This window comes from Chlamydomonas reinhardtii, chromosome 8 (genome assembly GCF_000002595.2).
Source record: "Chlamydomonas reinhardtii strain CC-503 cw92 mt+ chromosome 8, whole genome shotgun sequence".
Lineage (NCBI taxonomy): Eukaryota > Viridiplantae > Chlorophyta > Chlorophyceae > Chlamydomonadales > Chlamydomonadaceae > Chlamydomonas > Chlamydomonas reinhardtii.
Genome location: NC_057011.1, coordinates 1561781 through 1573612, shown reverse-complemented (window position 1 = coordinate 1573612; position 11832 = coordinate 1561781). Strand labels below are relative to the sequence as shown.

Here is an 11832-nt window from a genome sequence, read left to right as displayed (position 1 = left end):
GGGCTGGGAGGGGCAGGCGACGGCGGGTACACGCCCGACGCCAGCACACGGCGCATGGCCTCGCTGTCGGCGTTCATGTGCGCCAGCGCCGACACCACGGACTCCAGCTCCTGCTGCTGATCGGCAGAGGAGGCGGAGGCGTCTGACACAGAGGCGGAGTCTGCGGGAACAGGCGGCAGGGAGGAGGGGAGGAAGGGGTGAGGCGCGCGAGAGGAGGGGAACGCAACGGAAAGAACCCATTGCGAGTGCGCCTTGGTCCGATATAAGGCGCTGCTTACATCCTCCCTCCCATGTATCTATGCCGCGCTTACCATCTAGCGCTAGCTTCGCCATGCGAGCGCTGAACACGCCGCCCACAAAGCAGCTCGCCACCAAAAGCAGCGCCAAGGCGCCCATCGTGGGGCGACTTGCTGAAGAGCGAGCCATATGGGCTGGCTCCTTAGATGTATGAGCTTATGGTTATAGGACAGGCTCAGCCGGCTGTCGAGAGACGCAGGCCCAAGTCGGCAGGTAGGACAAGAGTGTTTTCGCGCGAGACGTAGCTCGAGTGGTGTTTCTTGCACTGTGTGTGATGTCGTTGACTTGGATGTATTGGCCTGTGTCTGGAGTATGTTTGTATAATGGCAGAGCGGCGCTGGCGGGCCTGAAAAACCTGCTGGCGCGCGATGTACGGCAGCTTCGGTTGCGCGCCTATTGCATTTCAGCCGCGGCGTTTGCCTGGCCAGAGGCATCACATGGTATATGTATGATACCCAGTATACGTATGACTATCCAGCAGCACCTTGGGCCGCAGGAACTCAGAGCCCGTTGCACGCATGCTGGACCATGTCCGACCTGCGTGCCGCCCTGCTCGCAGGCTGGCCACGCAACTGGCTGTTGTCAGTCCGGCCTCCCCCATGGACGCTATGCATCTACAGCTTGCATGCAAAAACACCACACTGGAAGGGCACAAAGGGGCTGAGCGGGGGGTGGGGTTCCGGGCATCGGAGATGCCTCGCACGGACAGGCCTCGCGGGCCTTGGCCCCTGGCGCAAGGGATGTTGCCATGGCTCACCGCCCGCTCTGTTTGCGTTCCCCTGCACACACGCTACGTCAGAGTCCGCTGCAACTCACATCATGTACTTTGTGGTGCCATAAGCCCATAACTGCGATACGCCCGGACACACCTGTGACAAACAGAGCATGTACTGACACCCGCCCGTCGAATGTCGTGGCATTTGACGCACAGCCTAGATCGGCCCTCGATTTTCAGCCACGTTCCATCCCAACATCCCAGGATTGCGGTGTACGGTGCGCTCCAGACCCGACCGAGATTAAACGCCTGCATTCGGCTGCGGTGGCTGGAGCGGTGGCGGCTGAGGCATGGAGCGGACAGCAAGCTTCATCTGGTAGTGGATTACACAAAGCGTTGACCGGTTCACTGCGGTCCTTGCTTGTGGGACCTGAGGGCCGTGCCCTCAATCATAGCATTCACGCATTGCGGCGCAGCCACGAGGTGTCGTGCTGGTGGCCACATCCCTTCCCCAACGCCCCCTGTAAGGTCAATCACACGGACCTAAGCTTTTTGCTGCTATGCATGCACCTGTTCAGCGCTGCTGCACCACACGAATTGCGTGCTGCGTTCTAGGGCCAGCTCTATGTGCTAGAGGCCAATCATGATCCACACCAATCAATCAATAACAACATCACCATTGTCACCGTTACCCAGCCAGCAGGGTCCGTAATGAGCTAGTGTGCCCCAGTGCGGGGCCGCAGGAATATGCATGATTAGGTCCTGGTATTACTAAGCCACCGCCGCCACCGCCGTAAGAATCAAGAAATGCCATAAGCTAGGTTGTCCGTACATGAATTGCATGCATCACTTGGATTGAGTTCGTGTCCGCTTCTACCAATGCTCTCATGCAAGCCGCCAACATGCTTCACTACCACTCGGCCACTCAGCCAGCAGCTACCCTGCCTACGCCAGCTCCCTACATGCCGTCGTACGCGGCGGGGTTGGCCGGGTACAGCACGCGGCCGCTGAAGCGCACCGACGAAATGAAGGTGGGCTTGGCGCCCTTGGCCTGCGCCTTGACGGTGATGCGGATGCCGCCCACGGCCGTGCGGCGCAGGCGCGGCGGTAGCTCCGACTGGCTGCCGCGAGGAGGCACGCTCTCCGAGCTGCCCGAGCGGTCGGAAGGCACGCTGATCACCAGGTCGCCGCCGCAGGGCGTGCTGTCAGACGCGGCCGAGTACACGGGCTGGCCCTTGGGGCCGGACACAGGCGCCACGCCGGGCAGCTCAGGGATGGGCGTGGCGGGCCACGGCAGCAGCTCCACAGACAGCACGCCGGGGTTCTGCAGCTGCGTGATGGTGATGCTGTCCAGCTGCATGGGCTCGCGGAAGTACAGAGGCAGCGTCGTCGTGGTCTGCGTGGCGTTGGACGGCACAGCCCAGGCGCGCGGGCAGCCGCCACACACGCCCACCGTGGCGGTGCACTGGCGGCGTGCGCTCCAGAACACCAGGTTCAGCGGGCTGCGCGGCTTGCGGTAGCTGCGGAAGCTGGCGTCGTTGTACCACACCACGGGCTTGCTGCTGTCGCCCGACAGGGTGCCCTGGGCGGGCATGCGGCTGACTCGGACCGACGTGACGCGCGCAGGCGGGCTGGGCGAGGGAGGCGACGGCGGAGGCGAGGGAGGCGGAGAGGGGGCCTCGTTCACCCAAGAAGCGTTCAGGGCGGATGTCAGGACAGCCACGTTCAGCGGAGGAGGACGGGGAGGGCGAGGAGGAGGAGAAGGAGGCGAAACAGGAGCGGTGGGAGGAGCAGACACGCCAGGAGGCAGCGGCGGGCTGGGCGGCGGCGAGGGAGGCAGCGCCACCTCCACCAGCGTCACGACCGTGAAGTCGACAATCACATCCGCAGTAGACGACGGCTGCTGCTGCTGAGCGCTGCGGCGAGCCTGCTGCAGCTTGGCACCTGGGCCCAGCACCAGCTCAAGCTTGGCGGAGCGAAGCCCAGCCACGGTGGCGTCATCGGCGGGCGTCACGCGCTTGAGCGCAAGCAGGCTCAGGCCAGCGCCGGGCAGCAGCGCAGACAGCTCCGACGCAGACCACACACGCTCCGCAGCGCCGCTCTGCTCCAGCGCGGCGCGGCGGCGGCCGCTGGACGCGCCGCCCTTGGTCACGCGCGTCACGTACACGTTGGCGGGGTCAATGTTGAGGGCGGTGGCGGTGAGCTGGATGAAGGCGGCAATGAAGGCATCCACAGACGCCTGGCTGGTCACATCCAGGTCGGCCACGATGGTGGCGTTAGCAGAGAAGCCAGCCACGTAGTGCTCCACCTCAAGCGCAAGGCCGGGAGGAAGCGGGGGAGAGGGGGAGGGAGGCGCCGGAGGCGACGGGCTGGGGCTGGGAGGCGCGGGCGACGGCGGGTACACGCCCGACGCCAGCACGCGGCGCATGGCCTCGCTGTCGGCGTTCATGTGCGCCAGCGCCGACACCACGGACTCCAGCTCCTGCTGCTGATCGGCAGAGGAGGCGGAGGCGTCCGACACAGAGGCCGAGTCTGCGGGAACAGGCGGCAGGGAGGAGGGGAGGAAGGGGTGAGGAGCGCGAGAGGAGGCGAACGTGACGGAAAGAACCCGTGGCGAGTGCGCCTTGGTCCGATATAAGACGCTGCTTACATCCTCCTTCCCATGTATCTATGCCGCGCTTACCATCTAGCGCTAGCTTCGCCATGCGAGCGCTGAACACGCCGCCCACAAAGCAGCTCGCCACCAAAAGCAGCGCCAAGGCGCCCATCGTGGGGCGACTTGCTGAAGAGCGAGCCATATGGGCTGGCTCCTTAGATGTATGAGCTTATGGTAATAGGACAGGCTCAGCCGGCTGTCGAGAGACGCAGGCCCAAGTCGGCAGGTAGGACAAGAGTGTTTTCGCTCGAGACGTAGCTCGAGTGGTGTTTCTTGCACTGTGTATGATGTCGCTGGCTTGGATGTATCGGTCTGTGTCTGGAGTATGTTTGTATAACTGCAGAGCGGCGCTGGCGGGCCTGAAAAACCTGCTGGCGCGCGATGTACGGCAGCTTTGGTTGCGCGCCTATTGCATTTCAGCCGCGGCATTTGCCTGGCCAGAGGCATCACACGGTATGTGTATGATACCCAGTATATGTATGACTATCCAGCAGCACCTTGGGCCGCAGGAACTCAGAGCCCGTTGCACGCATGCTGGACCGTGTCCGACCCGCGTGCCGCCCTGCTCGCAGGCTGGCCACGCAACTGGCTGTTGTCAGTTTAGCCTCCCCCAATCCCCCATGGATGCTCTGCATCTACAGCTTGCATGCACAAACACCACACCGAAAGGGTACAAAGGGGCTGAGCGCGGGGTGGGGTTCCGGGCATCGGAGGTGCCTCGCACGGACAGGCCTCGCAGGCCGCGGCCCCTGGCGCAAGGGATGTTGCCATGGCTCACCGCCCGCTCTGTTTGCATTCCCCTGCACACACGCTACGTCAGAGTCCGCTGCCATTCACATCATGTACTTTGTGGTGCCATAAGCCCATAACTGCGATACGCCCGGACACACCTGTGACATGCTGAGCATGTACTGACACCCGTCGAATGTCGTGGCATTTGACGCACAGCCTAGATCGGCCCTCGATTTTCAGCCACGTTCCATCCCAACATCCCAGGATTGCGGTGTACGGTGCGCTGCAGACCCGACCCAGATTGCACGCCGGCACTCAGATTTTCGGCTGCGGTGGCTGGAGCGGTGGCGGCTGAGGCATGGAGCGGACAGCAAGCTTCATCTGGTAGTGGATTACACAAAGCGTTGACCGGTTCACTGCGGTCCTTGCTTGTGGGACCTGAGGGCCGTGCCCTCAATCATAGCATTCACGCATTGCGGCGCAGCCACGAGGTGTCGTGCTGGTGGCCACATCCCTTCCCCAACGCCCCCTGTAAGGTCAATCACACGGACCTAAGCTTTTTGCTGCTATGCATGCACCTGTTCAGCGCTGCTGCACCACACGAATTGCGTGCTGCGTTCTAGGGCCAGCTCTATGTGCTAGAGGCCAATCATGATCCACACCAATCAATCAATAACAACATCACCATTGTCACCGTTACCCAGCCAGCAGGGTCCGTCATAAGCTAGTGTGCCCCAGTGCGGGGCCGCAAGAATATGCATGATTAGGTCCTGGTATTACTAAGCCACCGCCGCCACCGCCGTAAGAATCAAGAAATGCCATAAGCTAGGTTGTCCGCACATGAATTGCATGCATCACTTGGATTGGGTTCGTGTTGTCCGCTTTTACCAATGCTCTCATGCAAGCCGCCACCATGCTTAACTACCACTCAGCCACTCAGCCAGCAGCTACCCTGCCTATGCCAGCTCCTTACATGCCATCGTACGCGGCGGGGTTGGCCGGGTACAGCACGCGGCCGCTGAAGCGCACCGACGAAATGAAGGTGGGCTTGGCGCCCTTGGCCTGCGCCTTGACGGTGATGCGGATGCCGCCCACGGCCGTGCGGCGCAGGCGCGGCGGTAGCTCCGACTGGCTGCCGCGAGGAGGCACGCTCTCCGAGCTGCCCGAGCGGTCGGAAGGCACGCTGATCACCAGGTCGCCGCCGCAGGGCGTGCTGTCAGACGCGGCCGAATACACGGGCTGGCCCTTGGGGCCAGACACAGGCGCCACGCCGGGCAGCTCAGGGATAGGCGTGGCGGGCCACGGCAGAAGCTCCACAGACAGCACGCCGGGGTTCTGCAGCTGCGTGATGGTGATGCTGTCCAGCTGCATGGGCTCGCGAAAGTACAGAGGCAGCGTCGTCGTGGTCTGCGTGGCGTTGGACGGCACAGCCCAGGCGCGCGGGCAGCCGCCACACACGCCCACCGTGGCGGTGCACTGGCGGCGTGCGCTCCAGAACACCAGGTTCAGCGGGCTGCGCGGCTTGCGGTAGCTGCGGAAGCTGGCGTCGTTGTACCACACCACGGGCTTGCTGCTGTCGCCCGACAGAGTGCCCTGGGCGGGCATGCGGCTGACGCGGACCGACGTGACGCGCGCAGGCGGGCTGGGCGAGGGAGGCGACGGCGGAGGCGAGGGAGGCGGAGAGGGGGCCTCGTTCACCCAAGAAGCGTTCAGGGCGGATGTCAGGACAGCCACGTTCAGCGGAGGAGGACGGGGAGGGCGAGGAGGAGGAGAAGGAGGCGAAACAGGAGCGGTGGGAGGAGCAGACACGCCAGGAGGCAGCGGCGGGCTGGGCGGCGGCGAGGGAGGCAGCGCCACCTCCACCAGCGTCACGACCGTGAAGTCGACAATCACATCCGCAGTAGACGACGGCTGCTGCTGCTGAGCGCTGCGGCGAGCCTGCTGCAGCTTGGCACCTGGGCCCAGCACCAGCTCAAGCTTGGCGGAGCGAAGCCCAGCCACGGTGGCGTCATCGGCGGGCGTCACGCGCTGGAGCGCAAGCAGGCTCAGGCCAGCGCCGGGCAGCAGCGCAGACAGCTCCGACGCAGACCACACACGCTCCGCAGCGCCGCTCTGCTCCAGCGCGGCGCGGCGGCGGCCGCTGGACGCGCCGCCCTTGGTCACGCGCGTCACGTACACGTTGGCGGGGTCGATGTTGAGGGCGGTGGCGGTGAGCTGGATGAAGGCGGCAATGAAGGCATCCACAGATGCCTGGCTGGTCACATCCAGGTCGGCCACGATGGTGGCGTTAGCAGAGAAGCCAGCCACGTAGTGCTCCGCCTCAAGCGCAAGGCCGGGAGGAAGCGGGGGAGAGGGGGAGGGAGGCGCGGGAGGCGACGGGCTGGGGCTGGGAGGGGCGGGCGACGGTGGGTACACGCCCGACGCCAGCACGCGGCGCATGGCCTCGCTGTCGGCGTTCATGTGCGCCAGCGCCGTCACCACGGACTCCAGCTCCTGCTGCTGATCGGCAGAGGAGGCGGAGGCGTCCGACACAGAGGCGGAGTCTGCGGGAACAGGCGGCAGGGAGGAGGGGAGGAAGGGGTGAGGAGCGCGAGAGGGGGCGAACGCGACAAAAAGAACCCGTTGCGAGTGCGCCTTGGTCCGATATAAGGCGCTGCTTACATCCTCCTTCCCATGTATCTATGCCGCGCGTACCATCTAGCGCTAGCTTCGCCATGCGAGCGCTGAACACGCCGCCCACAAAGCAGCTCGCCACCAAAAGCAGCGCCAAGGCGCCCATCGTGGGGCGACTTGCTGAAGAGCGAGCCATATGGGCTGGCTCCTTAGATGTATGAGCTTATGGTAATAGGACAGGCTCAGCCGGCTGTCGAGAGACGCAGGCCCAAGTCGGCAGGTAGGACAAGAGTGTTTTCGCGCGAGACGTAGCTCGAGTGGTGTTTCTTGCACTGTGTGCGATGTCGTTGACTTGGATGTATTGGCCTGTGTCTGGAGTATGTTTGTATAACTGCAGAGCGGCGCTGGCGGGCCTGAAAAAACCTGCTGGCGCGCGATGTACGGCAGCTTCGGTTGCGCGCCTATTGCATTTCAGCCGCGGCATTTGCCTGGCCAGAGGCATCACATGGTATATGTATGATACCCAGTATATGTATGACTATCCAGCAGCACCTTGGGCCGCAGGAACTCAGAGCCCGTTGCACGCATGCTGGACCGTGTCCGACCCGCGTGCCGCCCTGCTCGCAGGCTGGCCACGCGTGGCCACGCAACTGGCTGTTGTCAGTTTAGCCTCCCCCATGGACGCTCTGCATCTACAGCTTGCATGCACAAACACCACACTGGAAGGGTACAAAGGGGCTGAGCGCGGGGTGGGGTTCCGGGCATCGGAGATGCCTTGCGCGGCGGCCATTGGCTCAAGATATGTCGCCTTGCCTCACCGCCCGCTCTGTTTGCTGTCCCGTCCATGCACGCTATGTGTAGTTACGCTATCGCCCGGTATCGGGCGGGGGACACGTAGGGCCGTGTGCGAGTGGGACCCGCTTGACAAGTGCTCCAGTAAGTTCCAGTACGGTACCACGCCAAGTGCGTGACGTCGGAGGGGCACCGGAGGAGCATCTGTGTACACCCACACCCGACCCAGATTGCACGTCTGCACCCAGGCTGCGGCTGCGGTCTTGTTGGAGCGAGCATTGGCGCCACCCGGCTGGAGCACGACTGAGACAAGGAGCATCGGAGCGGACGGAATCCAGACTTATCTGATATTGCTTTACACAGCAGGGCCCTGCAAGAAACGCTAACTGTGGCCCTTAATTCTGAGACCTGAGGGCCGTGCCCTCACTCATAACTTGGCACTCAACGAACCAGGGCTTTGTAGGCTTTGCTTCCAGAGCCACTCATCTATGCCACAGGTCTGTCCGGGCGTATCGCTATAACGTACCCTGTGTGTGTGATATTGAAATTATACATAGCGTGCATGAAGGGGACTGCAAACAGAGCGGGCGGTGAGCCATGACAACATCCCTTGCGCCAGGGACCGCGGTCTGCGAGGCCTGTCCGCGCAAGGCACCTCCGATGCCCGGAACCCCACCCCGCGCTCAGCCCCTTTGTACCCCTCCGGTGTGGTGTTTGTGCATACAAGCTGTAGATGCAGAGCGTCCATGGGGGAGGCCGGACTGACAACTGCCAGTTGCGTGGCCACGCGTGGCCAGCCTGCGAGCACGGCGGCACGCGGGTCGGACATGCGTGCAACGGGCTCTGAGTTCCTGCGGCCCAAGGTGCTGCTGGATAGTCATACATATACTCAGTATTATACATATACCATGTGATGCCTCTGGCCAGGCAAATGCCGCGGCTGAAATGCAATAGGCGCGCAACCAAAGCTGCCGTACATCGCGCGCCAGCAGGTTTTCAGGCCCGCCAGCGCCGCTCTGCAGTTATACAAACATACTACAGACACAGACCAATACACCCAAGCCTGCGACATCGCACACAGTGCAAGAAACACCACTCGAGCTACGTCTCGAGCGAAAACACTCTTGTCCTACCTGCCGACTTGGGCCTGCGTCTCTCGACAGCCGGCTGAGCCTGTCCTATTACCATAAGCTCATACATCTAAGGAGCCAGCCCATATGGCTCGCTCTTCAGCAAGTCGCCCCACGATGGGCGCCTTGGCGCTGCTTTTGGTGGCGAGCTGCTTTGTGGGCGGCGTGTTCAGCGCTCGCATGGCGAAGCTAGCGCTAGATGGTAAGCGCGGCATAGATACATGGGAAGGAGGATGTAAGCAGCGCCTTATATCGGACCAAGGCGCACTCGCAACGGGTTCTTTCCGTCACGTTCGCCTCCTCTCGCGCTCCTCACCCTTCCTCCCCTCCTCCCTGCCGCCTGTTCCCGCAGACTCCGCCTCTGTGTCGGACGCCTCCGCCTCCTCTGCCGATCAGCAGCAGGAGCTGGAGTCCGTGGTGTCGGCGCTGGCGCACATGAACGCCGACAGCGAGGCCATGCGCCGCGTGCTGGCGTCGGGCGTGTACCCGCCGTCGCCCGCGCCTCCCAGCCCCAGCCCGTCACCTCCCGCGCCTCCCTCCCCCTCTCCCCCGCTTCCTCCCGGCCTTGCGCTTGAGGCGGAGCACTACGTGGCTGGCTTCTCTGCGAACGCCACCATCGTGGCCGACCTGGATGTGACCAGCCAGGCGTCTGTGGATGCCTTCATTGCCGCCTTCATCCAGCTCACCGCCACCGCCCTCAACATTGACCCCGCCAACGTGTACGTGACGCGCGTGACCAAGGGCGGCGCGTCCAGTGGCCGCCGCCGCGCCGCGCTGGAGCAGAGCGGCGCTGCGGAGCGTGTGTGGTCTGCGTCGGAGCTGTCTGCGCTGCTGCCCGGCGCTGGCCTGAGCCTGCTTGCGCTCAAGCGCGTGACGCCCGCCGATGATGCCACCGTGGCTGGGCTTCGCTCCGCCAAGCTTGAGCTGGTGCTGGGCCCTGGTGCCAAGCTGCAGCAGGCTCGCCGCAGCGCTCTGCAGCAGCAGCCGTCGTATACTGCGGATGTGATTGTCGACTTCACGGTCGTGACGCTGGTGGAGGTGGCGCTGCCTCCCTCGCCGCCGCCCAGCCCGCCGCTGCCTCCTGGCGTGTCTGCTCCTCCCACCGCTCCTGTTTCGCCTCCGTCTCCTCCTCCTCGCCCTCCCCGTCCTCCTCCGCTGAACGTGGCTGTCCTGACATCCGCCCTGAACGCGTCTTGGGTGAACGAGGCTCCCTCTCCGCCTCCCTCGCCTCCGCCGTCGCCTCCCTCGCCCAGCCCGCCTGCGCGCGTCACGTCGGTCCGAGTCAGCCGCATGCCCGCCCAGGGCACTCTGTCGGGCGACAGCAGCAAGCCCGTGGTGTGGTACAACGACGCCAGCTTCCGCAGCTACCGCAAGCCGCGCAGCCCGCTGAACCTGGTGTTCTGGAGCGCACGCCGCCAGTGCACCGCCACGGTGGGCGTGTGTGGCGGCTGCCCGCGCGCCTGGGCTGTGCCGTCCAACGCCACGCAGACCACGACGACGCTGCCTCTGTACTTCCGCGAGCCCATGCAGCTGGACAGCATCACCATCACGCAGCTGCAGAACCCCGGCGTGCTGTCTGTGGAGCTGCTGCCTTGGCCCGCCACGCCCATCCCTGAGCTGCCCGGCGTGGCGCCTGTGTCCGGCCCCAAGGGCCAGCCCGTGTATTCGGCCGCGTCTGACAGCACGCCCTGCGGCGGCGACCTGGTGATCAGCGTGCCTTCCGACCGCTCGGGCAGCTCGGAGAGCGTGCCTCCTCGCGGCAGCCAGTCGGAGGTACCGCCGCGCCTGCGCCGCACGGCCGTGGGCGGCATCCGCATCACCGTCAAGGCGCAGGCCAAGGGCGCCAAGCCCACCTTCATTTCGTCGGTGCGCTTCAGCGGCCGCGTGCTGTACCCGGCCAACCCCGCCGCGTACGATGGCATGTAAGGAGCTGGCATAGGCAGGGTAGCTGCTGGCTGAGTGGCTGTGTGCTTGCATGAGAGCATTGGTACAAGCGGACATGAACCCAATCCAAGTGATGCATGCAATTCATGTGCGGACAACCTAGCTTATGGCATTTCTTGATTCTTACGGCGGTGGCGGCGGTGGCTTAGTAATACCAGGACCTAATCATGCATATTCTTGCGGCCCCGCACTGGGGCACACTAGCTTATGACGGACCCTGCTGGCTGGGTAACGGTGACAATGGTGATGTTGTTATTGATTGATTGGTGTGGATCATGATTGGCCTCTAGCACATAGAGTTGGCCCTAGAACGCAGCACGCAATTCGTGTGGTGCAGCAGCGCTGAACAGGCGCATGCATAGCAGCAGCAAAAAGTATAGGTCCGTGTGATTGACCTTACAGGGGGCGTGGGGAAGGGATGTGGCCACCAGCACGACACCTCGTGGCTGCGCTGCAATGCGTGAATGTTATGATTGAGGGCACGGCCCTCAGGTCCCACAAGCAAGGACCGCAGTGAACCGGTCCACGCTTTGTGTAATCCACTACCAGATGAAGCTTGCTGTCCGCTCTATGCCTCAGCCGCAACCGCTCATGACGAGTGTTGCGGAACTAATAATGTGCTCCAGCCACCGCAGCCGAAAATCTGAGTGCAGGCGTGCAATCTGGGTCAGGTCTGGAGCGCATCGTACACTGCAATCCTGGGATGTCGGGATGGAACGTGGCTGAAAACCGAGGGCTGATCTGGGCTGTGCGTCTAATGCCACGACATTCGACGGGTGTCAGTACATGCTCAGCATGTCACAGGTGTGTCCGGGCGTATCGCAGTTATGGGCTTATGGCACCACAAAGTACATGATGTGAATGGCAGCGGACTCTGACGTAGCGTGTGTGCAGGGGAATGCAAACAGAGCGGGCGGTGAGCCATGGCAACATCCCTTGCGCCAGGGGCCGCG

General features: G+C 63.5%; 4 protein-coding genes across 6 annotated transcripts in view; 1 reads left to right on the top strand and 3 right to left on the bottom strand.

Moving 5' to 3' along the window:
• The window catches only part of CHLRE_08g365204v5 (uncharacterized protein), a 3082-nt gene extending 2353 nt beyond the window's left edge, over positions 1-729 (bottom strand). Inside the window, exons 1-2 of the mRNA XM_043064912.1 lie at positions 312-729; positions 15-160 (exon numbers count right to left, since the gene is read on the bottom strand). Of these exons, the coding sequence (XP_042921903.1) occupies positions 15-160; positions 312-396 (231 nt within the window). The 5' untranslated portion in view covers positions 397-729. The remainder of the gene's footprint in view (positions 1-14; positions 161-311) is intronic.
• A 48-nt stretch (positions 730-777) lies between these two features.
• CHLRE_08g365200v5 (uncharacterized protein) lies at positions 778-4089 on the bottom strand. The gene is made up of 2 exons (XM_043064911.1): positions 3696-4089; positions 778-3544 (listed from the first exon to the last, which is right to left on the bottom strand). The coding sequence occupies exons 1-2, from the start codon at positions 3778-3780 to the stop codon at positions 1971-1973; spliced, it is 1659 nt and encodes a 552-aa protein (XP_042921902.1). The 5' UTR covers positions 3781-4089; the 3' UTR covers positions 778-1970.
• A 48-nt stretch (positions 4090-4137) lies between these two features.
• CHLRE_08g365150v5 (uncharacterized protein) lies at positions 4138-7509 on the bottom strand. 2 transcript variants are annotated; one of them, XM_043064909.1, is made up of 2 exons: positions 7095-7509; positions 4138-6943 (listed from the first exon to the last, which is right to left on the bottom strand). In XM_043064909.1, the coding sequence occupies exons 1-2, from the start codon at positions 7177-7179 to the stop codon at positions 5370-5372; spliced, it is 1659 nt and encodes a 552-aa protein (XP_042921900.1). In that variant the 5' UTR covers positions 7180-7509; the 3' UTR covers positions 4138-5369. The 2 variants fall into 2 exon arrangements, with proteins under 2 accessions (XP_042921900.1, XP_042921901.1); XM_043064910.1 differs by having other exon boundaries at positions 4781-6943; positions 7095-7389.
• A 1210-nt stretch (positions 7510-8719) lies between these two features.
• CHLRE_08g365100v5 (uncharacterized protein) lies at positions 8720-11429 on the top strand. Of its 2 annotated transcripts, none has more exons than XM_043064904.1 (2): positions 8720-9137; positions 9288-11429. In XM_043064904.1, the coding sequence occupies exons 1-2, from the start codon at positions 9023-9025 to the stop codon at positions 10859-10861; spliced, it is 1689 nt and encodes a 562-aa protein (XP_042921899.1). In that variant the 5' UTR covers positions 8720-9022; the 3' UTR covers positions 10862-11429. The 2 variants fall into 2 exon arrangements, with proteins under 2 accessions (XP_042921899.1, XP_042921898.1); XM_043064905.1 differs by having other exon boundaries at positions 8860-9137.
• The last annotated feature ends 403 nt before the right edge of the window (positions 11430-11832 follow it).